Genomic DNA, 24848 nt, shown 5'->3' with positions numbered 1-24848 from the left:
AAGCCGTAGGCTGGGTGGGTTCAGCAGACCCCAGGGTTGCCCAGGCCAGGGCAGAGGTGAGCGGTGTTTCTGACGCCCCAGGGTCAGCAGTGGGCTAGCAGCCTGGCAGAGCCCCCAGTGAGGGAGTGAAGCCCCTGGCCCCTGCAGGGGGCCTGCTGCCCTGCCCTGCGGAAGCAGCACCCGCGTGGGGAGACTGGAACTGGGGGCCCAAGGCCTGGTATGAACGCATATGATAGTGTTAACCCTGTGCTACGCTGCTGACCTATTTTCCAGCACATTCGTGCCAAGAACTTGGCCCAAATCTCAAGTTCCCTGCTGTGTGCCCAGGGTTTTGCCCCAAGCATGGAGGAGGTGCTCTGCACACACCCAACGCGAATGAGTGAAATAATGAAGTGAATGAATGAATAGCATAAAAACCAGCATGGCTGCAGGGAGGGAGGGATGGCCATCGTCCCCCGTTTCCCCAGCCCCTGTCCCTGGAGTCAGTGCTCCTCCTTGGAGCATTTTGAGGATGCCGGGTGGGCCCCATCTAGGCTCAGCCCCCGCAGGGCAGGGCCCAGGCCTCTCTCTCCCAGTCGGACAGACTTGGAGGTAGGTGGGCTAGAGACTTGGTCTCCCAAAGGCACCTTCGAGAAGTGCACCCCGTCCTCTCCCCTCCATGTCTGTGCGCTTTGATATTAAGAAATTACTGTTAATTCGTTTAGGTGCAAAAATGCTGTTTTAATTATAAAAACCTTATCTTTTAGAGGTAATTTCAGAGATACTTAAGGATGAAACAATATGTCTAGATTAGCTACAAATTACTACTGAAGGAAGGTGGGTGCAGGCGGTGAGGGGCGGGGGGGGGGACTTTACCATACTGTTGTCTCTACTTGTGTGTGTGCCCCTCTCTCCAGAGTAAGTTCCCAAAAGTCAGCGAACTCAGAAAATGACAGTCACAGCTACCCACGCGTGACGCCCCCATGTGGGCAGGACGTGGCTACGGGGTAAGAAGCGTGTGAAGCCCACCTCCCGCTGCTGTGGCCCAGCCCCGCCACGGTGCCTGCGCAGAGGAGGTTCCTGGAGCACTGAATGAGTTAGGTCTCTGGGGCTCCAGTAAGTGACGTTCAGAAACTGAAGGGTCGTTAAGCTCCCCTCCCTCAGGCCTGCCCTCTGCTCCCTCTCTCTGCAGGCAAGGCGGGGCCTCCACTGAGAGAAGGGGACGCGGAGCTCAGAGGGGCCTGGCTGCTTTGCCGGCATCCCCAGCCCTTGCTCTCCAAACCTGCCCCATGAAATCCTCGCAAAGGCGCTACCCGGAAGCCCCGGGGTCCTCGTACTGCCAATGGGAAGAAAAAGCTGAATCCCTCCCACAAACAACAAAACAAAGAAAACCCACACCCACTAGCCCCTGAGTGTCTCTGGTGGTGCTCGGAGGGAGCGTGACATGGGCCCCTAGACAGCCGTCTGGAATGCACCTACCCAACTCAGCCTGCAGACAGAGCAGTAGGTGGACCCATTTTGGTCTCTGGAGCAGGCCACTGGTGTGGATAGGGGACCCCCAGCGGACCCCTGTGTGGCCAGGGAGTGGCTCCCTGGTATGGGACCTCCAGGGAACCCCGGGTGCATCTGGGGCCTGGCCGGGTGCGTGGAGGAGACCGGCAGTTTGCATCCAAGTTCCGAGGCCGATGGCACAGGAAACCCCTCCTGAAAGGTTCCTGAGAGGTTCCTAGGAACCTGTCCTAGGAAAGGTTTCCCTCCCACCAGGCCAGGGCCAGAGTAGGGCCAGACTCCTAGGGGAGAGGCCCCCGGTACATCTCTACCGTCCCGACAAATGGCAGGGGCCGTGAGGAGGGTCACTCCGTGCACACCAGCCCTCCCAGATGTGTAAGCTCCTGGGCCTCGCCCCGGCAGCCAGCAACCCCTGCCGGCGTGGGAGCCCCCGCAGGCGGAGCCAGGTGCACCCACCCCCCCACCCCCCCCGGCTCTGAGCCCCTATCTCAGCCTGGTGCCCCGAGGATCCCGGCCGCGGCCTCCCCGCCCTACCCCCAGGGAGGCTCGGCTGGGCCGAACAAAGCAGACGCGCCGCTAGGAGGGCAGCATCCCCCCCACGCCTCGCTGACCTGGATCCCGACTCTGGCCCTGGCACGCCCCATCTTCCAGATCCCCGGCTCCGCTGGGAGGGGGCTCAGGACCAAGCTCTGGGCCAACCACTCAGGAGCGCGCCAGACACCGCTGCCCGGGTCGGGAGCGCGGAGGACGAGGGGGCGGGGACGCGGTCCGTGCGCCCCCCGCCCAGCGCTGGGGCCGTTCCGGGCGGTGCCCCCGCTCGTCTTCCCGGGCGCGGCGCACTAGGCTCCCCCCGCTTCGGCCCGGCGCAGGGGGACTCGGAGCTGCCGGTGGGTCTTCACGGCCCCGGGGCGTGGCCGATGTGTGGGCCCAGGGGGAAGGGGCTGCGGGCCGCTGCGGGGAAGGCGCAGCTCGTGGGCTCCCGGGGGCTGGGGCCGCACTCACCTCCCGGGCTGGCGCCCTCCGGGGGCTCCATGCGGCCGGCAGGGCCTGGGAGGGGCGCACGCGGCGGCGTCGTCACCCGGCCCGGGCGCCCCTGCAGCTGCGGCGGCGACTCGGCCCCGGCTCCCGGCGCAGCGCATTGGGGCAGCAGCCGGGGGGCCGCGGCGGCGGGGAGGAGCCCGCGGGGCGGGGCGCGCAGCTGCTCCGGGGCCCTGTTACCCCACCCCCCCACCCCGTTCTCCTTCCCTGGCCCCGCAGCACAGGTGCGGCCCCGCCCTGCCCCGCGCGCGCCCCCTGCCGGCCCCTGCCCCTGAGGACCCCTCCCACGCAGAGGCTACCCCCTCCTGCAGAGCCACCCCGACCTGGCCGCGTCCCCCAACGCTGGCCCGGCCTCTGCGGCCCCTGCGCGCGCCCTCATTCAGCAGCCGCGCCTACTTCCGTCCGTTCACCCCCGCAAATTTGTGGGGCGCCAACTACGTGCCGGCGCTCTGCGGGGTATGGAGGGGCGGGCCTAACACCCTAGGGCCCTTAAGCCAAGAATTGCAGATTGTGATAAATGCTATGGAGAGACGGGGCGAGGGGGCGGGGTGGGGGGCGGCGAGAGCGTCTAAGGGCTAGGCTGGGGGCAGGGGCGGGGGTGGGGGGGGGGAAGGGAGGTCAGGAGAAGGAGGCGGGCAGAGAGGGGGCCCCCGGAAGGAAGGCAGGCAGGGTCTGGGCGTGCTGAGAGCACCAAACTGTTCGATGGAGCCCCACTTCCAGACACTGGACCCTGCACGAGGCCCTGGAATGCGGCTTTGTGCCAGGCCCTTGGTGCATTAATTCTCCCGGGGAATCCTTAGAAGACGGGATCCTGATTTTCCAGGTGAAGCTGAACACAGGGTAGGCAGCCGACCAGGGTGCCACAGCCGGGCGCTGGAAGCCAGAAGATCCAAATGCAAGCCCATGGTCTGCACAAAGACTAAACAAACCAAAGAAAACCGTCAGGGAGACAGTTTGTTCCCAGCTGGGCGTGGAAAAATCCGCAGAGGAGGGAGGTGAGTATGAACTTGGTGTTTGCAGGAAAGCACCCTCCTAAAGGCAGGTTGTCCATACAGCTTCAGCCAACAAAGGGCCTCACCACCTAGTCCAGCTCCAGTGACACGGAGCCCATGGCCTTTGAAACTGTCAGTCAGTGAGGCAGGCTAATAGTTCCCATTTTTCTTTAGTTTACAAAACAAACAAAAACAAAAACTGCTAAAATGATCTCATGATCCACGAGGACAAGCCGCTGCAGTTTGCACTCCGTGCCACTCCAAGAGGCAGCTCAGCCCCCTGGGGACAAAGATGAGCTACAGCGTGGGTGGTGGGGACATAAGGAGGTCAGGACAGTAGGTGGGCACTGCCTGCTCAGACTCAGCCGAGGTGGAAGTTTGTATTGTCTCCAAATGGTCAGAGCAGTATTTCTGATTCCCTGTGTCTTCCAGAACCTTCTGCTCCCGTCGAGACATTCCCTGTCTGTGCCCCTTCTGCTTGAACCTGGGCAAGCTTGTGGCTGCTCTGGCCAATGGACTGTGGCAGGTTGCTGCCATGTGACTTCCAAGGCTGGGTCTTAAGTAGGATTCACCTCTTTCCGAAGGCTCCCCTGCAACCCGGCCACTCTGTGTGAGAAAGCCCAGGCCATTTGAGGGGCCACTTGAGTGTTTTCTGGCCCACAATAGCCAATGAACGAGAGATAAGGTCTCAGCCAGTAGCCAGGCATCAGAGCCTGCCTTTGAGCCACCCCCAGGGGGTAATACGTGGAACCAAGGTGGGCTGTCCCCACCGAGTCCCAGCCAAGTTGCAGATTCATGGGCAAAACAGATGTCACTGTATTTCATTTGGGGGCAAGCTGTCACACAGCCATAGTAACTGTAACAGTATTGGTGTTCATTAATTATCCCCATTTGACATATGAATAAATGGATACAGACGGAGTCTTGTCAAGGGCATCCTAGCTGGTAAACAGCAGGTGATCTGACTCCAGAGGCCAGTGCTTATTTTTAACTTTTCATTGAAAACATTTTCATGGGGGGCTTCCCTGGTGGCGCAGTGGTTGAGAGTCCGCCTGCCGATGCAGGGGACACGGGTTCGTGCCCCGGTCTGGGAGGATCCCACATGCCGCAGAGCGGCTGGGCCCGTGAGCCATGGCCGCCGAGCCTGCGTGTCCAGAGCCTGTGCTCCGCAACGGGAGAGGCCACAGCAGTGAGAGGTCCGCATACAGCAAAAAAAAAAAACCCAGGAAAACATTTTCATGTAAATCAACTATACTTCAATTAAAAAATAAAATTAAATAAAAAAGGAAAAAATCCATTTTCAAACAGAAGTAGAGAGAATAGCACAGTTAACATACATGAACCGTCATCCAGATTCAGCGATTACCAACTCGTGGCTGATCCTGATTTTTCTGTACTTTCAATGCCTCCCTCCCTTGCTGGGTTGTTTTGAAGCAAATCCTATATATATTATGTCATTTCATTTGTAAATACTTCACTGTTTATCTCTAAAAGAGAGTCTAGTCTTCTTAAGCACTGTGTTATCCTAACATCCAGGCCTCCATCGAGTCGCTGCTGTGGTCGGAGGCAGTTTACCTGGATGAGCAGGTACGTGGGTGTTAGGAAGAGCCAGGTATTAGACATAGGTCAGTGAGTTTGTATGTATTAACATTTGGTCTTTGATTTTACAGGAGACTCAGATGCCATTTATCTGGATTTCCGAGATGCACAGCTTGATGCTGAATAAAAGTATCTCAAGCCATCCATGTGAAGAAAAAGCTCTTTTCTAAAAATCTGAACTCAAATATGAAAAGCACAGGTCGCTGTGGGTCTTATTGGGAGCCCAGAGAGCTGGCAGCAAGGCCTCCCTGAACTATGCATCTCTGCAGTGCACACTGATAAACCATGCTGTGCTGTTGACTTGTGACAGATGAATATCCTGTCTCATTATCCTGAGCTAACCCTCCTATTTTTGCCCTTTTTGTTGAAAGGAATTATTGTTAATGCATTTATTTAATTCGGGACTCCCAGCCAGACTTCTAAAGCAAAAAGCCAGTCAGCGTGAGGCACCTAGCGTATTGGGTCTGCAAAGTAAGTGTTAAATAATTATCATTACTCCATTGTGCTACCCAGCTGTGCTGTCTCACCTGCCAAAACCCCTCCGGGAGGACCCCACCTTAGGGGAGAAGACCCTTATCAGGCCAGAGGTTTCTGACACAGAGGCTCAGGCTCTTGTCTGCCCAGGCACAGTGACACCACCAGACCTCACAAAGGCCTCAGGGCTGCCATAAATAAATCACAGCTCTGTGCAATACAGTCCCTCAAAAGGGCTGTTCCTTTCCAGGACCGATCAGGGCTTGGGTGGGCAAACGGGAAGCCCCCCAGGCTCGTCGCTGTGGCTCTCACATGCATGCCCCTGTGTGGGTGCCTGAGCCTAAGCAAGCCCAGCTACGGAGGCACCTTTGTCTCCCACCTGAGCCTTGTTTCATCATTCACACCCTGCTCCCAAGGAAGCTCTCCAGGGAGAGAAGATTCTTCTCCATCCCCAACCTGATGGAAAAACATGACCTCTTGCAAAACCACTATTTAAGAAGATGCTAAAGTTGAGAGTGTAGAAAAAAGACAACAAATGGTGTGTAAGGACAGCACTTTGCATGTAGGTAATTGGGTGGCAGGAGGGATCGCAAATTCGCTTTGGAAATCTTAAAGTGGTTAGCAGTTTTCAGAGCAAGAGCTTAGGAAAGGAACCCGATGACTTTTTTTTTTTTTTCTGCAGTGCGTGTCTGGAAACCTCTGGCAAAGTTTTCTAGTTTTTCCTCATCACAAGGACAAGACCTCTTCAGACAGACCAGTTAGTTTTTCCGAAGGGGAGACTTGCTGATTTCAAAACTTTGGACCCAGCTGGAACATGTTCTCTTCCCTACTTTTGTTTCTTCTGAGGGTTTGTGGAAACACAGCTATCTTCCAGCCTCAGGTGGGAGGAATCTTCAAAGATGGGCGGGGGTGGGGGTGGGGTGGGGGTGGGGTGGGCCCAGGGGCAGAGCCTCAGCCTGAATTTGAATCTAATTTGGAAAACGTAGCGGTGCATATCTTTCCGGCACCTCCCGTCACTCACTAACTGAAATTATGCACGGTAGGACCCGTACGCACGTACAGTAAGTAAGAAGTGGATGGAAACAGTTCCTCTCACCTCCATGGAGCTTAAGTTCTAGTGGGGAAGACCCGCAATAAACAAGACACGTCCCGCAACGAACGCGTTCACGGGCGTCGTGGAAATCTAGCTTGTGCATGACGCCCAGCTGCGGCCCAAACCCAGTGACTCAGCCCAGCGCGTTGCTAGGGACGCGCTCCCGCCGTTGCCAGGCCGTGACCCCTCGGGCGGACTCTCGCGATGGTCCTCGAGACTTCGCGCGGAACCTAGCAGCGGTTGCCTGGAGACCGCGCAGCCCAGGCTGGGCTGGCGCGTTGGTCGGCGGGTCGCGGCCGCCGGGACTCCGGAGCCATGGTGAGGAGGGGTGGAGGTCTGGTAGGGTCCGCGCCGGGTACCTGGGGCTCGGGGGCCAGCCCTGCGTGCAGGAAGACCCCGGGACGGGAGGCCTGGAGCTCTGGGGTCCCGGAACTGAGGGCTTGGCGCTCTCGTGGAGTCCTCGCAGGGAGGGCCCAGGGTGCTGCGGACCCTGGATCCCGGACCCCACACGCACCTGGAGCTGAGAGACCTGGGCTCTCCAGGATCCTGTGCTCACAGGGGTGGGTGGTCAGAGAGCACCCGCCTCCCCCGCCCCCGAGACCCAGGGCCCGGTGTGCACAGCGTCCAGAGCAGAGAACTTGGGTCGAGGGGCTTTCCTACCTGGAATGGAAGGCTCATTGATGAGATCCTTGGGATCTAGGGTCTCACCTGGCAGGGGCCTGGGAGACACAGGTCCTCCATTCTCTGGGGTCGAGAGCCCGGGGCATACCAGGGTGGTCAGAGGACCCTGTACACCGGAGGGTCCTGACAGCATGTCCAGTGCCCGTGGAGTCCTTCGGGGCAGAGCTTCAGGGTAGAGGAACTGCTGTTTCCTTGGAGAGCCCGCGAGGAGTGAGGCCGGTACTGAGCAAAGCACGGCGACAGCTTGCTGCCTCTGGGGCTCTCCATCCCGGCCCCTCTCTGCGGTAGGGCTCACAGCTGCGCCACCGCACCTCCGCCATGATGTAGGGGCTGTCGGTAACTCAGTTTCCAGGCAGATGTGGCCATCAGCTGTGGGAGGCAGGGAGGATGCCTGTGTGTGCGGGAGCCCCAGGGGCTCTACCAGGCGGCGGCCGCTGGCTGACTGTCCCTGATGCTGGGTGGTGACAAACCTTCAGGCTCTTCTGATGGGGTGGACTTATTGGAGTAGAGGGATTGGAAAGAGGGCATTGTATTAGGAGTGAAGATTTCTGTGGATGGGTCTTTTGAAAGTCAACTGGAAAAGGACCACCAGAATACATCTCCTTTTACTAGCTTGTGAGACTATAGGGTGATTTTCCTTTTTTTCTTTACGTTTTGTAAGATTTCCACAAAAACTTTTTTTTTTTTTTTTTTTTTTTGCGGTACACGGGCCTCTCACTGTTGGGGCCCCTCCTGTTGCGGAGCACAGGCTCCGGACGCGCAGGCTCAGCGGCCATGGCTCACGGGCCCAGCCGCTCTGCGGCATGTGGGATCCTCCCGGGCCGGGGCACGAACCCGTGTCCCCTGCATCAGCAGGCGGACTCTCAACCACTGTGCCACCAGGGAAGCCCCACACAAAAACTTTTTTTGTAGTAAAAATGTTACTGAGTCACGTAGATGCGCGTACACACAAGCATGGGCCACAGAAACTTGGGAGAAGTAAAGGCAGAAGGATAAGGAAATTGGCCATCTGCTGAGCGGCCCTCGGGAAGGGAGTGAGGGTGGAAGGTCTGGTCTGGCACCTTGCTGAAGTTGTTAAAAGCAGCCTCGCCCCATTGACAGAGCCCACAGGGAGCGCCACAGTCCGCTCCGGCTCCTCCACCAGAGTTCTCTGAGGTTTTGTGTTTTGAGGGGAGGAGCCCTCATCTTGCCAGCTTTGATTGTTGCTGTGGGCACTTCTCCCTCCACTCACTGAACAGCTTATTGCAGGTCTCTTCCTGGTGCTCGCCAAGCATTGTAGCCAGTGTGGTAACATTGGACAGTGTGGTACTGGGGAATCTTCCTTTTTGAGTCCGAGTAGAGTTTGCATCCACACCAAGGGGGTCTCTGCTGTATACTAAGGAACAAGTTTCCCTCCTCCCTTTGTCAGGGAAAACAATATTCTCTTCTGAGAAGGCAGATTTCTCCTTGCTGCTCCAAAAGTATCAGCAGAATGTGCCTGTGGTTAACGGTGGGGAACCTTAGGGCAGAGTGATGTGGTCTGGGTGGAAGCAGGAGACAGTGGGCAGTCAGATGGATGCCCCAGAACAGGAATTCCTCTCGCAAGCGGCCCCAGGAGGGAATCAGCCAGCCAGAAGGTGAACTCTAACCCAACCATCTATTCTTCAACCAAAGGCGCCCAAAAAGAAAGGGAAGAAAGGGAAAGCCAAAGGTACCCCGATTGTTGATGGTCTCGCTCCGGAGGACATGAGCAAGGAACAGGTGAGCGGGCTGGCCTGAGCCGCGGACCAGCGCTGAGTTGGGGTGGGATGGGTTTGCTACTCCGCGCTTCTCCTAGGAGCCTCTTTCAGACCGCTGCCCCCGCTTCCGCGTGCACCTCCCCTCTGCCTGGCTCCTGCTGCCCTGCCCACACGTGGATACGCCCCTCCCATGCCTGCACGCCCAAGCACAGCACGTGTTGTAAAACAACGCGCTACAGGCACATGGGTGAACTTTTTTATAGGGTAGTAGGAATGTGGAAGGAAATGTCTTTCTGATATAAAAGCTGTTTTAAGTTTTCTGGGTTTTCTTTCATTCTTATCTTTTGTAGGCACCTGACGCTTACAGAGCTATTATCGTAGTACATACACCTATAGCATTCTCATTTGTTTTATTTACCATTAAACATTGTGAATTATTTTTGGCCACTTGTTCATTTTGCTGAACTTAAGGGCTAGAGAACATGGTTATATAATTACAATTTCAATTACAAGGCTCCTGAAACCTGTAACGTGTGCAAACTGTGAGAGCACGTGTGGTCTGGGAGCATCTGACATGCACTCCTGTGAGCGTTAGTGACCCTTACTTTTGATGGTTTTAAGATAAGGAAATGAAAGGTGACTGAAACAGGCATAAGACCTGAAGCTGGAGAGCTGGGCCGAGGCCCTTGAACAGCGGTGGAGAGCCTTTGTGTCACAGGCTGTGTGCGCAGAGGGTGGTGGGTCAGGTTGCGCTTTGGAAAGGTCCCCAGGCTGCCGCGTGAACGGCTTACCCACTGCGCTGCCCCAGCTGTCAGGCTGTTTCTTGGCTCCCCATTTTCTCCTGTCCGGTGGGGACCGAACTGTGACATGGCAGTGGCCAGTCTGCAGAGCAGAGCCTTGCTGTCCGGTGTTCCAGGCGTGGACACCTGGGAAGCTTCCAGGGCCCAGGCAGGAGTGAGAGACTCAGGGCAGCTGTGGCCAGTTCGCTGCATGTTAACCTGTGGGCCCTGGGCTCCAGAGCTGTTTGTTTGCTGATTTTTGAAGAGAAGCTTGAAATCTAGATAGTTATAAGAAATCTAGATATCGAGTGATGGAACGTCCAGCGTGAGCCGGTCAGAGACGGGAGGAGCCTGGCTTAGACCCTTTGTCTGATTGACACAGTAGACCCCACTGTAGACCTCCCTCCTGGGGAGCCCAGCCCCGTCCCGGCCTGGTGGCCCTTTTTTTTTTTCCTTTAACCTATTTGCAGATTTGCATTTGGCTCCGGACCAAACCATCTTGACTGTTTCGGGTTTACTGGTTTTGCATACTTTTTGCTTAACGTGTATCTTTAAAGGTGAAAGGTTTTTTACATTGTTTTGTGAACATATTTACATCATTCTCATATCTTTGGGTTGTTGGGCCATAGAACCTTCTAGCTGATATACTCTAATTTCTCAACCATTCTCCTATTTATTTATTTATTTATTGGCCGTGCTGTGTGGCTAGTGGGATCTTAGTTCCCCGACCAGGGATTGAACCCGGGCCCCGGCAGTGAGAGCGCGAAGTCCTTATCACGGGACCGCCAGGGAGTTCCCAACCATTCTCCTACTTAAAAGCATCTTAGATCATTTCCTTTTTAATTCTTTTGCTGTTGTAATAATGGTGTAGCTAATATCTTTAAGCGGAAAGCTCCTGTGTTCTTTTGAGAAATTTCTTTAGTGTAAATCCCCAGGAAGGAATAAAAGCATATAATCATTTTATGACTCTTGGCCAAATACAAGAGATTTCTGCTGTTTGCTGAACGTTCCCTGTCCCCGAGCCTTCCCAGCCCCCTACTTTAACTTCTCACTTTTAGCTCTGATTTACTCTGAGGTGAGAGCAGCCCCTCCCTCTTTCTTCCTGGCCTTTCTCCGTGCACCCTCCCCTGGCGGCAGGTGGCCCGCCCCGGCCGCCTCACTGGCCCTGTTCTGCCTGCCAGGTGGTGGAACACATTGGCCGCATCCGGGAGGAGCTGGACCGTGAGCGGGTTGAGCGCAACTACTTCCAGCTGGAGCGGGACAGGATCTACACTTTCTGGGAGATCACGCGGAGGCAGCTGGAGGAGAAGAAGGCTGAGCTGAGGAACAAAGACCGGGAGATGGAGGAGGCCGAGGAGAGGCACCAGGTGGAGATCAAGGTGCGTGGGGCTGGCCTGTCCCCATAGGAGCTGCCACATGGGCAGAGGAGCCGGACCGGGGGCCAGGGGCGTTGTCTCGCCTTGCTTTTGGGAGTCACAGCCCTTTGTGTCCTTGACGTGGGGAACTGAGGGTATTTTTTATGTGTGTGCAGGTGGGCATGTGTGTGTAGGTGAGCCTCTGTGTGCAGGTGGCATGTGTATACAGGTGTGCAGGTGTGTGTAGGTGAGCCTGTGCAGGTGAGCAGGTGTGTGCCAGTGGGCATGTGTGTGCACGTGAGCAGGTGTGTGCAGGTGGGCATGTGTGTGCAGGTGAGCACCTGTGTGCAGGTAGGCATGTATGTGTAGGTGGGCAGGTGTGTGCAGGTGGGCATGTGTGTACAGGTGAGCCTCTGTGTGCAGGTGGGCATGTGTATGCAGGTGGGCAGGTGTGTGCAGGTGAGCCTGTGCAGGTGGGCATGTGTGTGCAGGTGTGTGCAGGTGAGCCTGTGCAGGTGGGCATGTGTGTGCAGGTGGGCATGTGTGTGCAGGTGAGCTTGTGTGTACAGGTGAGCCTGTGTGGGTGAGCCTGTGCAGGTGGGCATGTGTGTGCAGGTGAGCGGGCAGAGTAGGTGAGCGGTGGTACTTCCCCCGCCTGCAGGTCTATAAGCAGAAGGTGAAGCACTTGCTATACGAGCATCAGAACAGCTTGATGGAGATGAAGGCGGAGGGCACCGTGGTCATGAAGCTGGCGCAGGAGGAGCGCCGTGCGCAGGAGGGTGCCCTGTGCAGGGACATGCGGGCGCTGCAGGTGGAGCTGAAGGAACAGGAGCTGGCTGGCGAGCTGGTGGTGAAGAACCTGAGGCTGGTAGGTGCTGGCGTGCCGTGAGCACCTCGGGATGCACTCCAACTGGGAATTCATATTTCTGTATATTAAATCCTGCATTTTGGCAATTAAACAACAGTAGCAGCAGCATGCAGCCAAACAAGCCCTGTTTGGGGTCCAGACACAGAATTTTGTCTCAGGCTTGAGCAACAGGTTGGCTTCCCAGGAGGGAAATCCAGCTCAGGGTCCCTCTCCGCATACTGCTGACCTCTGACCCCAGAGACGCACGCGCGGCCCCTGAAGTGAGCAGCCCTCCAGCCCTTCGGCAGCCACAGCAGCTTGTCCCGTGAGCTGTGCTCTCAAGTGCCTCGCTGACCTTTGAGACTCTTTGGTCGTTTCTGAGGGAGGCGGCGGGGTTCCAGGTGGAGGTTGGAACTCCTTCTTAAGCGCCGGGCGCGGTTCTGATCTCTGGGGACACAGAGGATGGGGCTGACAAAATGCCTGCCCACGCACGGCTGATGGTCTAGAATGGGGAGGCTGCCCCTGAGACAGAAGACAAAATAAACTGTCAAACCTGTGTCGCAGGTCTGCGGGCATTAGTGCTACAGGAAGGTGCTGGGAACCAGGGTGGTTGCATTTTTCTATGCGTTCTGGGAATTCATTGAGAAGGTGATACCCGGGCAAGGATGGGGGGAAGGCAGGGCTGGGGGAGACCAGGCCCTGAGAAGGGCTGGGGATGGACCAGTGCCACGGCCCCCAGGAGTGAGGAAAGAGGGGTCTGGGGGACAGGACTGAGTCAGGGGCCTCTGGAGGGCGTGGGCAAAGGGAGGGTGTGTCCAACTTTGGTTTTCAAAGGTTGTTCCTGGCTGTGGGTTGAAAGACTTTGTCAGTGCACTTGCCTCTGTGTATGTCTGGAGGCGGCCCAGCCTCAACTGAATCTGGAAATAAATCAGTAACACTGCAGACTTTGCCGTGAAGCTTGAGGGAGCTGAAGTCTTGGACGCTTGAGGGCGGTCTGGTCTTTCTGACAGAAGCACAGAGTGGGCTGCCTTCCAACAAGTACAGCGGTGCGGGCTCTCTGCTTACGCGAGGCCTTGGGCGTGGAGTAGGTACACGGTCAGAGTGCCGCTCTGAGTGAAAACACTGCTCTAGAGTCTAATTTAAACTTTTTATTCAGAATTTATAACTGTCTATTAAAATAATTTGTAACGGTGTTCTAAGCCAAAGCAGGTTAGCCGACAGTGGGGAGCCGGCAGCTCTGTGTGGGTCTGGCCCCTGCTGTCCAGCCTCTGGGCAGGGTGGGAAGGGCTGGGCACGGCCAGCGGCCGGGATGTCTGTCAACATTCTCTGCAGCTCCGAGGTGACCTGTGCTGAGGGAAGTCCATTATCAAATGTGGAATTTACCAAACCTTGTTATTCCGGGCTGGGTCCATGAGCTCGGAGGTGGGGGGCCCAGCAGAAGCAGCACAGGTTTACTGAGCCGGGCTTTCCTTGCCAGTGAGGCGAGGGGCCGGGCTGAGGGGCCGGCGTCTGTCCCGTCCCGTCTGACCTCCAGTGACCGGCCACTTCCACCTCTGCAGAAACACACTGAGGAGATCACCAAGATACGCAAGGACTTTGAGCGGCAGGTGCGAGGTCAGCGTCTCCCGCGCTCCGTGTAAGACGGCCCCAGAGCCCCTCCCGTCAGGAAGGGACTGCCCAACAGCGCTTGCTAACCGGGCACATAAACCAGTTAAAACAGCTCAGACGTGCAAAGCGAGGCTGGTGGACTCTTCAGGATCCCAGAACACCCTATTCCATGAGAGGTGGGAGGCTGTGAGGACCACCCAGTACCCGCCCACACCCTCAGGCACGAAGCGGCACCTAGAAGCAGGCGGTAGTTATCCAGCCTCGTGGGCAGCGTCCAGGTCTCCCGGCCTGCGGAGGCTCCAGCCTCGGAAGTCTGTTTGGTTTACTGATAGAGCCCGTAGTCTGGCTGGCTGGCCGTGGTTAGAGCCCATTGGGACTGGGTGACACTCGGCTGTTGGGATCCCTGAGGCAGGGATTGATTAGCAATGCCTGTGACGGGCAAGGAGGGTAGGGTGGTGTGTGCGCTGGTGCCACAGAGCAGGAGCAACTCCCCGCCCCGTCCTGCTGTCTGCTTTTTGGTGAGGCCTTCGTCCTGGTGGGTGTTCTCGGCCCTGGGCACAGCTGCCATCTCTTCTCGTAGCCACAGGGCCAGCATTCTGCTCAGCTGCTGTGTGTGCTGCTGCCTTTCAGAAATCGAGGCCAAGTACGATAAGAAGGTCAGGATGCTTAGGGATGAGCTTGACCTGCGCAGGAAGACAGAGATCCATGAGGTGGAGGAGAGGAAGAACGGCCAGATCAGCATGCTTATGCAGCGCCACGAGGAGGCCTTCACGGACATCAGGAACTATTACAGCGAAATCACCCTCAACAACCTGGCTCTCATCAACTCCCTCAAGGTGCTGCTGGAGTGCCCAGCCCCCTTGGGCCGACACTCCTGCTTGTAGAAGCATTTGACCCTTCAGCTGCCCTTGATCGAAGCTCACAAGTTGTGTTGCCTGCTACAGCCGTGGCTGCGGTCCGGCTGTTGCCCTAACCCTCATGTGGCAGGGAAGTGATACACCTGTATGCACTGGGATATGTCAAAGGTCAGGTGGAAGCACAGGGGCGTCATCGTCACCCAAGTGCTGGCAGCCGTGGAGGATGTCCTCTGGGGGTCATGAGCAAAGTGTAATCTCTCAATTTGCACGGAGGCTGAAGTACTAGAAAATTCAGAATAAGTTAAAACGGTGAAAAAATACTGTGTGTTTACACAGAAAACAGATGTAGGTCCTCACGGTGCTGGCAGGACCATTCTCTGCGGGCAGGGGAGCCCCTGGTCCTGCCTGCCGACCCCCCACCCCTCGTGCCCACAGGAGCAGATGGAGGCCATGCGGAAGAAAGAGAGGCACCTGGAGAAGGAGATGATGGAGGTGTCTGCGCAGAACAGGCTCCTGGCAGACCCCCTGCAGAAGGCTCGGGACGAGATGAGCGAGATGCAGAAGCAGCTCGGGGGCTACAAGAGGGACAAGCAGATCCTGCTGGTGGGTTTCTGCCTGATTCCTGGCCCTCCCTGGCACCTCCTCCTGGGTGTGGAAGGGCAGGAAGGGCAGGGAGGCGTCTCCTGAGGACCAGAGCGGAGCCTGGCCCTCGGGGCAGGAAGGGCAGGGGCGCTAAGCCCCTCCTTCCTGGGCCTGGTGGCCCTGGGGCACGTGAGGCTGGCACCTGTTCTGGGAGATGGGTGGCCCCGGCGGGCTGCCCTGGTGGCTCAGCCCCTCAGGCCTGGGAGCTGGTTCCCTCTGACGCTCACCTGGCCTGGCTGTTGCTCGGGAGCTGCATTGTGTGGGTGCCTGAGTCGGGAGTGCTCTCTCCTCCATCCCCATTTTCTCTCCAGTGCACGAAAGCCCGTCTGAAAGTCACCGAGGAGGAGCTGAAGAGCCTGCAGTGGGAGCACGAGGTTCTGGAGCAGCGCTTCATCCAGGCAAGCTCCCGGGACGCCTGGGTGCCGGGCTGGGCGCCCGGCTCTGGCAGCTGGAGGTCCCGTGGCCCTCCTCGTTCTGCGCGGCTCTCGGTGGGCGGCCAGCCCGGGTCTCAGAGGGTGGTCAGTGGTAGGGAGCGGGTGGTGCCCACGGCTGTCCCCTGGGGCTCTCCTCTGAAGCGTGGAGGTGGCCTGGCCCCTTGAAGGAAGGGCTTTCTTCATCTGTGTGTGTGTTTCTAAGTCCGAAATCTTTATGTGTGCGTTGTAAGCAAGCCTGTGGGTGCAAACATGAGGGCCTTGGGGCCGTGCGCTGGTGCTCACAAGTGGTCAGAGCTTCCTGACTCTCCTCCCACACTCTTGTGTGTCCCGGCGTAGGGACACCGCTTCCCAGAAGTGAGGGCGTCTGGAGCGCCCATGTTCTCGTCTCAGCCTGTGTGCCGTCTCTCCGATCGGGTCACATTTGAAATCTCTGTTTCAGTCCTTTGCTGTTACAAGCATCCTTTTAAGTTAGTCTTTGTGCAACTGTGTATCCCTTTCAGGGAAGTCGATTCCTAGCAGGGGAACTGCTGGGCGAGAAGGTTCACGTTCAGGGTGCAGATAGCCTGCCGGGAGGGATGTTCAGAGTTGTGGCCCCACCCACAGTGCCCAAGGGGCCACTTCCGCCGGCACCAGGTCTTCGCTGATGTGATTGGGTGGCAGGCAGGTGTCTCACTGCACGTGCTTTTCTGCAGAGATGGCCCTCCCTGCCTGCAGGTCCCGGGGTCTGGCCCCGGGCCTGGCCGAGGGCAGAGCCGCCCCCTCTGTGTGAGCCGTTAGCACAGCTACCGCCGCAGACTGACAGTGGAAAGGACATCCCGTAAGCGGTCAGAGCAAGAGTCATCCTCAAGGAGCCTCCGAGGGTCCCGGAGGCTGAGGGCAGCTGAGGGGAGGGTCCGTAGGCAACCAGGGAGACGCGGCTCCCCGTGAGTGGGGAGGGGACTCTACCACCTTCTCTTCTGTCTGCATGTCGTCTGCAGCAGGGGAGGCAGGCAGCGCCCCTAAGAAACCAGACTCGTCACGTTTTAAAGAGCAGAGGACGGGGACTGGATCGAAGCACATCTTGAGAATATGATCCTGTAGTTAGAAAGACACGGTCCTACAGGGTTTCAGCACAGCCCTCTCCTCTTCCTAGCAGTGATGTGTGTTTTTACGGCAGTGCAGAGCATTCTGGAAGGAGTCCCAGCAAATGCTCAGATGGTGGCCTCTGGGAAGTGGGGTTGAGGAGCGTTTACTTTTTCCTTTTTACACCCCTGCTCAGTTTTGATTGTTTAATGGTGCACAGTTAAAAGTTAAAGGAGATGAAAAGGACACTGTCCTTGGTGGACAGGTGGGTGGCTCCAGTGCTCGCTCTAGACCTGTGTTCCAGGGTCTGGGGCTGGCAGAGGGAGTGGACCTCCAAGGGGCCCCCACCCCAACACTGCTGGGTCTGCGGCCCTGGACCTCACGGGGAGGATCAGGTCCCGAGCCTGCTGCCCAGACCCAGGGCAGGGGGTCTGTGCAGCTCGTACTAGGGTCCCTGTGGCTTGCTGAGACACCTTCCCAGAGGTGTTTCCTCCTGCCACCCATGATGTGGACAGCCGCACACCTCTAATTCGGTCACAGAGTGGGGTTCAGGCAGCGTAGAAGATTCAGACCCACCTGCCCGTGGCCGGGCGCTGGTGAAGGTGCTGTGCCGTGGCCTCGGGGCAGAGCCGGGAGGGCCTTCTTGCCAGTGAGAAGCCCGGGCCCATCCCGCAGGTGCAGCAGGAGCGGGACGGGCTGTACCGGAAGTTCACCGCAGCCATCCTGGAGGTGCAGCAGAAGGTGGGCCTCAAGAACCTCGTCTTGGAGCGCAAGGTACAGGCCCTGGCCACCGCGGTGGAGAAGAAGGAGGTGCAGTTCAACGAGGTGCTGGCGGCCTCCAACCTGGACCCTGCGGCCCTGACCCTCGTGTCCCGCAAGCTGGAGGTCGGTCCCAGGGGCCCCCGGGGAGGGGCTTCCGGCGGCCTGGGCTCCGGTCGGGGCTCCTGTCTTGTGCTCCAGCCTCCGTCCCTCAGTGGAGAGTCTCAGTTCACCTCGGGGAGGGGCTGTTGTGGTTTGCTGGCCCGAGCGCCCAGGCCTGTGTGAGCCATCGGGCTCCCCAGGTTCCCGGGCTCTGTCCTGGTGTCTCTGAGGCCTTCCCCGGCCCCTCCTTCGCCTCCCGGCACCTTCGAGCCCGAGTCCACTGCCCACTCCAGCTTAGCCTCTCAGCCAAGGCCACGGCCGCCGTCCGCCTGGGACACTGAGATGTGCTGCTTGAGGCCGTGGCAGGGGGAATGCAGGGCCGTGGGTGGCCTTTGTGACGGCTGCTGGGAAGGCTTCCCAGAGGGAGTCACATCTGAACGGAGGCTGGAGCGTCTGTTCACTCGAGAGTCTGCAGTCGTGTGTGGCTTTCCTCTGGGCTGGGACTGTCCTGGGCATGGGGCACAGCAGTAAAAAGACAGACGAGGCCTTGGTGCCCACAAGCCAGCAGGGTGAGCTGAGGACTCAGGACGGCAGTTGCCACTGCCGCTGGCTCAGCAGGCAGAAGCCCTGCTGCCCCTGGCGGTGACCTTACCTGGAACTGGCCTTGTCCCTCTGCTCCCTGACCTGGGTGGGACGTGCCACAGAAGAAAACGGGTGATGACGGACAAGGGGTCTTTGGTGCTGCTAGGGAAGCGTGGCCTGGCTCTGGGATCCTGGCCAGTTGGGTGACCTGTAGCGGCCAGGCCTGAGGTGGCCCCAGGTACGGTTTCCTTGGGGGTCTAGGAGACGGACACAGACCCCAGCTGGCCTCCGTGACTCCACGGAAGGTCCTTCCATGCTGGAGGGCCCTGTCTGCCCCTACTCTTCATTCACACAGAAGCAGATCTCCTGGGTTACAGGCCTCAGATGGCAACAGGAGGGCAGGAGAGGGTGGGCAGGGCTGACAGGATGACTCGTCACCAGTGGAGGAGGGGGCTGGGGTCCGAGGTGATGTCGTGCCCAGGGTTCTGGCTGAGACCAGGTGTTTGCTCACAGGGGAGCGATGGCCCTGGCTCAGTGGGTGGCAGTGCCTGGAGGACCCAAGTTACCCAGGCTCGGCTCTCGGGGCTGGGGTAGTGCAGCCTCATGGTGGGGCCTCGTCTGGGCCGGCATCACCATGTCCTGAGTCTGGGGGCTCGTCTCTGTTCTTGTCCCTCTTGTGTGTGGATCACAAAGGGGAGGAGGGCTTTCCTGCTCCCTTCTTGGGAAGGACAGCCGGTCTTGCAGCTGGGCCAGCGACCCAGTGCTGCCAGCGACCAGGGTGAGGGGATAAAAACTCGGCCGTCCGTGGCAGTCACCATGGCTGTGCCTGGGGGCCAGGGCAGGGCAGGTGGGGAATCGAGGGGGTTTTCCCTGGGATGGCGTTGGCAGCCGGGGTGGCCCCAGAAGCAGGCCAGGCTGCCCCTTCTCACCCTCTGGGCAGCTTCCTTACGGGGACGCAGATCTGTCTCCGTTGGAGACCTTTCCACACCAGCCGCTCCCCGTGTGGACGTCCTGACACCTTCCTTTCCTCAGGACGTTCTGGAATCGAAGAACAGCACCATCAAGGACTTGCAGTACGAGCTGGCCCGGGTCTGCAAGGTGCGAGGAGACCCCCACCCCTCCCCCATGTTCTGCCAGCTGCCCGGGGCTCCACACCCCTCCCTCAGGCCCCTTCCTCACCCAGGACCCCACCTGATCTTTACCTTTGGGTGCTGACACAGTCTGAGGCCTGCGCCTGCTCAGGGTCACTTGGCCTGCAGGTGGCCTGGAGTACATCCGCATGGCTCCGACGCTGTCCTGGTGTCCCTGATGGGGCCTGCCCAGTGCATGCGTGGCGTCCTGTCCAGCAGGCTGTCCCTGTGTCCCTGTCCGGCCCTTGCTCTGGTGCCACGGCGCTAGCCTGGCCTCTGGGGCGGTTTGGGGCGGGGGGGGGGGGGGTCTCTGCTCCCTCAGAGTCACATCCACGTCTTCCAAGGCCTTTCTGAGTCTGGTGAAAGCCACACAGAGGCCTCCTGCAGCTGGGGAGTGCAGTGCCCTGACCCTGGTGCCGTCTGTGCCTGCACCCAGCGTCCCCAGCTCTGTGGCTGAGCCCGCAGCTCTGTCAGTGCTTGGCCCGTGGGGACGCAGACACAGTGCTGCCTGCAGACGCGCTTCCCGAGGGCGAGCACCCCGCGCGCGTGACTTAGATGTGAGCCCTGGGCTGTGGAGCCCCAGCGTGAAGGCAGTGCCCGTCATGGGCACTGGGCTCCATGGTGACCAAGTCCCCTGGGCCTTCCCTGCCCACAGGGCCCTCCCCAGGTGCTCTGGGAACCCCTGATACTTATATGCATTCTTGGGGGAATTTCCGTAACCCACATCTGACTGTGGGGAGGGCTGAACCCCAGAGGTGGGTGAGGGCCAGGGCCCAGCCCCTGAGTCGTGCTGGAGCCCGGCCCTGGCTCACCCTTTGCTCTCAGCTCCCAGTACCTTGTCTTGCCGATGCCGGGGACAAGGAGCCCCTTTGAGCTTTTGCTCTGCGTCAGGCCAGGCTCTGAGCACGTAGCATGCATCAGCTCTTCAAACGCTTGCAACCGTCTGGCGAAATGTGCCCTTTTAAAAACATCTGCTTTTAAAGGATGGGGGCACAGAAACCCTGTCTGTGTTGGCCCTGCCAGCGCTGTTGCCCAGGTTTCGGCATTTCTGGGATGGGGGAAGGGAATAGATGCCAGTAGACAAGGCAGGGGGGTCATCCCTGAGAAGGCAGGGATGCTGAGCCTGAGTGAGAAATGCTTGCAAGGGACCAGGAACTGAAACCACAGTCCTGCTCTGAGTGCACACCCTCTTCAGTCTCCCCAGCCGTGAAACAGGGATGGTGGGGGCATCTTCCATTGTGGGTTACCCGAGGTCCCGCACATGAAGTGGTTGGGTGGTGCCCGATAAAAGTCCTCAGACTCGGGCCAGAGTTGTTCTCGACAGAAGGAAAGCCTCTGGTTGTCTTCCAGCTGAGCCAGGAGGTGTCTGTGCATGGCCATCACCACCGGCTCATCTGGACCCACTCTTGTGCGGAGGTGGAAACTCAGCTACATAAGACCCCTGGGCAAGTCACTTGGCTTAAAAGGATGGCCCCTTCCGTGGGGCCTTTGATTGGTTTGGCCTTGAGGACTCCAAACACTGGGGTTTGTCCTCCTTATAATAATCATAATCATACTCCTGGTGCATTATGTTTTCCCAAAAGCTTTAAATGCATGTTTGCAGCCACTAACCACCAAGCAAATGATCTCCTTAAGACTGGAATATTGAAAAAGACGTGGGGAATGACGGACTTAAAAAATGTGAACCCGAAGTCTTGACCTGTGAATCCCAGAGATTCGGGAAAACAAAAACAAAAACCCAAACAGAATCAGCAAAAGCTGTGAGCGGCACTAATGCCTTAAAATTTTGATATCTCTCGGGCTAAGAGTTTGATCAAAAGGGGGGACTGTTAAAAAGAAACAACAGGTCCTAAACGGAGTCACTTATGTGAACCCTACCAAGACTTAATACCTAATTGAAGTTTTAGCCTCTCCCTAGAGTGGAAATTTAAACCCATCAGCAGTGGGAGGTGATCTGCCTAAGACCCCCTGCCTCCCCTCAGGGAAGGTGCCCACCCTTTTAACTTCCTTGTCCCACCCTCCTGTGCCCATGAAAGCCTCCATTTTGTATAGCTCCTCGGAGCACCCTTCTGCTTACTAGATTGGATGCTGCCATGAGTAAAGCCAATTAGATTCTCAAATTTAAATAAGCGTGTGAGGGTCTGGGTCTGGTGTAGTGAGCACCTGGTAAAGGCTAGCTCTCCAAGGGGCTGGGTGGGCCTGAGCGAGGGTCAGCCCCGGCTACCCCTCCCCTGAGGCCTCTGTGTCCCCACAGGCCCACAATGACTTGCTGCGTACCTATGAGGCGAAGCTCCTGGCCTTTGGGGTCCCCCTGGACAACGTGGGCTTCAAGCCCCTGGAGACGGCCGTGATCGGGCAGACGCTGGGCCAGGGCCCCGCAGGACTCGTGGGCACCCCAACGTAGCCCCTGCCCGGGGCCACTGCCCGGATGACACCCACCTCACGCACCGAGGACGGCAGGTATTCGTTTTGTAGACGTGCGTCGTCAGCAAATGAAGGTTTTCACAAGTGCTGCGTGTCCTGTTGCGTGGCTGTGTGGAGAGGCGCCCCCAGGGCCCACGATGCCGTCCGGCCCCTTCCCCGAGCCCGCCAGCTCTGTGCGCACACCCGCCCCCATCCCACCTGGGGCTGGGCAGCTCCAGCCGAGCGTGCCTAGTGACCGCAGCCGCCTCGCAGATGCCAGCAGCAACTTTATTGAAGCCCGAGTGACAGCTGCCACTGGGGAATCGGGGCCAGAACGTCCCTGGGAAGTGTGACCCTGGTGCCCGTGAGCAACAAGCCTGCCCTGCTGGTCGGGGGCGGCTCAGCCTGCCGTGGTGACGGGTCCGGGCTCGCAGGCCGGCTGCCGGTCAGCCGCTAGCTCCCTCGGTACGTGGTATAAGACCACGGGCTCAGCAGCAGCGGCACGTGGAACTTGTGGGTCTCGTTTGTGATGGTGAAAACGACCTGCGGGCAGAGGGGACACCGGGGGAGCCAGGGGCCAGCATGGAGCGCACTCAGCCTGGCCTCAGTGCTGCCATGGACTCAGCAGCCCAGACGGCTGACCTGGGGATGCAGTTGGGGGGCAGGAGCCCCAGGGCCAGCTGGGGGGTGGTGGGTGTGGCTGGGTCCTCCCCAGAGAAAGCACGCGATCTGAGGGGCCCTGGGCCTGCAGGTTCCCAAGGGGTCCCGCCCGAACAGGTCAACTGAAGGGGGACAGTGAGCTGGACGGGGCTTGGGTGAACCTCTGTCCGCAGGGGCTGAGTCAGCCTGACCCCGGAGCAGGTCAGGGACGGGTGTGACGTGGTCAAGCCCGGCACCCCTTTCTTCTGGGAGCCCAAAGCAGGTGCGAGGTAGTGGAGGCGCAGGGCCGGCCTGCGGGTCACGGTGAGTCATGGGCCTCCACCCGTCTGGCCCTCACCTCCACGTACGGGTAGAAGCTCTCCCGGCCCCTCTTCTGCCAGTAGCCCTCAGTGTCGAAGGACAGCTTGTAGGTGCCCGCCTTCATCTGGCCTGGCAGCAGGAGCCCAGGGCAGCGGCCGTCAGGGTCCGTGTAGCTGGGGAGAGAAAGGGGGGGGTCCCTGCAGAGGGGGCTGAGGAGCTCCCGGCCTGGGTCCCCCGGGGCTGCGTGCCCACCGGCCTCCGATGTCCCCGCAGCCTGACTGGGACTCGGGTGAGCGGGCCTGGGCGGCTATGGAGCAGGACAGCCTCCAGGACCTGGGGCTCTGGAGCAGCCCAGGGACACTGCGCACTGTTTGAGAAATCACAGAAAAGCAGAAGGGAGAAAGTTCCCACAATCTACCCCGTGAGCAATAATCGCTTTATATCTGGCATGTGTACCTTTCAGATTTTCTCTATGTGTAAATATGCTCATTTACAAACTTTAAGAACGGGTTGTACTAGTCACACTGTTTTATAACGTGTACTTTTTGTTTAATATACTGCGTGTGGCTTTCTGGTTCAGTGACTGTACCCAAATCGCCATCCGCGTGGTGGCCTGTTTCCAGCGGCACCAGTGGAGGCTCTGAGGGCCTCTGCTCCCTCGGAGCCCCCGGCACCTGCAGCCATGCTCGCAAGCGTCTGCGCTGTGATCAGAAAGGGTGGCATTTACCAGCGCAGTTTAGGGGGTGTGGTTGGGAGTGGATCTGTACGCCCCCCGCCCTGGACTCCGTGTGTTCCTCCAAGCGCAGACGGGGCCTGGACCCCCGGCTTTTCTGAAGGCTCCATACCCTCAGGCCTGGAACCTTTGGGGTCCAGCCAACCAGCCCACGCCAGCGGGAGGGTCGGGGGAAACTGCTCACAGCTGACCCATGACACCTGCCAGTCTGGGCTGGGCGTCCCCCAGCAGAGCCTGGGCCTGGGGCAGGGGTAGCGCTGCCAGGCAGCGGACACCTCCTGCTGCCCCAGCCGTCCCCCCTCGCCCCCCAGTCTAGGAAAGGGGTGCCTGTGGTGTCTGCACACAGGGTGCAGTGAGAATATAGAGAACGTCCAGTGCCCGCCTGCTGCCCCGCACAGGTCACCTGTCAGTCAGTGACAACCAGGCCTTTCAGGTCCCACCTCAGGCCTCGGCCGGCCCAGCCTGCAGGAAGAGACACACCCCTCTTCCCCCTGCAGCGGGCACTTGGGCTGTCAGCTGTCCCAGCACGTTCTGTGGCCCTGACCAGGACTACACAGCCTGTTGAAAGCGCGGCCCCGAGAGTCTGCAGGGGGACTGTCTGGCTGTGGCGAGCCCTGCTCCCTGCCCTCCAGGCCCGCACCCCTTGCCCTGGCGTGGGGCAGGGAGGTGATCTGGACTCAAATCCTGCCCCAGACCGCCCTCCTACCTTTTCCTCAGCTCGGTCCACTGCTGGCCATGGTCCTCGAGCCTGGACAGACGGAGGCAGAGGCCCTCAGCCGGAAGCCCTGAGGCAGTGTCCAGTACGTGGGTGGTCAGCGGGCTGCTGCCCGGCTCCATACCTCTGCCCTGGGCCACGAGAGGGACAGGGAAGCTGCCTTGTGTCCACACCTGCCGTTATGAGGCAGCGGAGTCGGTGTAAACAGCCCCGGGGGACAAAGTCCCAAACTGCCCCTGGGCCCTGGGTGAGGAGCTGCGGGTGGAATTGCCGAGCAGCCAGCGCAGGCTGCGGTGACACACTGCCATGCAGGTCGCTGACCTGTCCCCCTCCTCCCCCAGCAGCCCCCTCCCCCCAGCACTGACGGGGTCTCCACACCCAGGGGCCTCTCCCTCAGTCATTGCCGGCTGTGGGTGGCCACACGGGGTTCTTCTCCCGGAACTCAGCTCTGTCCCCTTAGCCCCAGGTGGAGGAGAGTTCAGGGGCTCCGAGTTCGGGCCTGTCCCCCTACCTCCGGGGAGCCCAGGTGTCGCTGGAGTGTCCGCAGCCGCAGGGCGACCCCAGAGCTCATGCCGGGCCGGACTGGGGTTGGCGAGGTGGCGACACCACGCTGCCACCCCCAGAACCTCCCCGGGCCCCTCCCTGGCCCCGGGGGCCACGTGTCTGACCAAACTCGGGGCGGAACCACAGGGAGGGGTGAGGCCGGTCTGGTTCGCAGCGGCTTCACCTCGGTGCCCACCTGGAGGGGCCCAGGGGGCTTCACGGTGGGGGGGAGCGGAGGGGTAGGCGATCGGGGT

General features: G+C 59.1%; 3 protein-coding genes across 10 annotated transcripts in view; 1 reads left to right on the top strand and 2 right to left on the bottom strand.

Annotated features, from left to right (window-relative positions):
* The window catches only part of DBNDD1 (dysbindin domain containing 1), a 7042-nt gene extending 4444 nt beyond the window's left edge, over positions 1-2598 (bottom strand). Inside the window, exon 1 of the mRNA XM_027118879.1 lies at positions 2491-2598. Within this exon, the coding sequence (XP_026974680.1) occupies positions 2491-2521 (31 nt within the window). The 5' untranslated portion in view covers positions 2522-2598. The remainder of the gene's footprint in view (positions 1-2490) is intronic.
* Positions 747-23179, top strand: DRC4 (dynein regulatory complex subunit 4). 6 transcript variants are annotated; one of them, XM_027118877.1, is made up of 17 exons: positions 747-816; positions 897-986; positions 3350-3521; positions 5055-5105; positions 5189-5588; positions 6274-6471; positions 6635-7002; positions 9019-9105; positions 11044-11241; positions 11879-12085; positions 13624-13678; positions 14303-14508; positions 14965-15132; positions 15483-15569; positions 17343-17552; positions 19143-19208; positions 21495-23179. In XM_027118877.1, exons 7-17 carry the CDS (start codon positions 7000-7002, stop codon positions 21642-21644), a joined length of 1437 nt encoding a protein of 478 aa, XP_026974678.1. In that variant the 5' UTR covers positions 747-816; positions 897-986; positions 3350-3521; positions 5055-5105; positions 5189-5588; positions 6274-6471; positions 6635-6999; the 3' UTR covers positions 21645-23179. The 6 variants fall into 6 exon arrangements, with proteins under 6 accessions (XP_026974678.1, XP_026974677.1, XP_026974676.1 ...); XM_027118876.1 differs by having other exon boundaries at positions 897-1075; XM_027118875.1 differs by having other exon boundaries at positions 897-1095.
* On the bottom strand, positions 21913-24848 carry LOC113626921 (5-hydroxyisourate hydrolase-like). 3 transcript variants are annotated; one of them, XM_027118880.1, is made up of 4 exons: positions 24563-24848; positions 24043-24224; positions 22641-22776; positions 21913-22186 (listed from the first exon to the last, which is right to left on the bottom strand). In XM_027118880.1, the coding sequence occupies exons 1-4, from the start codon at positions 24620-24622 to the stop codon at positions 22097-22099; spliced, it is 468 nt and encodes a 155-aa protein (XP_026974681.1). In that variant the 5' UTR covers positions 24623-24848; the 3' UTR covers positions 21913-22096. The 3 variants fall into 3 exon arrangements, with proteins under 3 accessions (XP_026974681.1, XP_026974682.1, XP_026974683.1); XM_027118881.1 differs by having other exon boundaries at positions 24043-24182; XM_027118882.1 differs by having other exon boundaries at positions 22078-22186; positions 22651-22776.

This window comes from Aethalodelphis obliquidens, unplaced genomic scaffold (assembly GCF_003676395.1).
Source record: "Aethalodelphis obliquidens isolate GAN/ISIS:26980383/991018 unplaced genomic scaffold, ASM367639v1 scaffold20, whole genome shotgun sequence".
NCBI classification, from domain to species: Eukaryota; Metazoa; Chordata; class Mammalia; order Artiodactyla; family Delphinidae; genus Aethalodelphis; species Aethalodelphis obliquidens.
The sequence above is the reverse complement of the archived record's forward strand: the minus strand, read 5'-3'. Positions and strand labels throughout refer to the sequence as shown.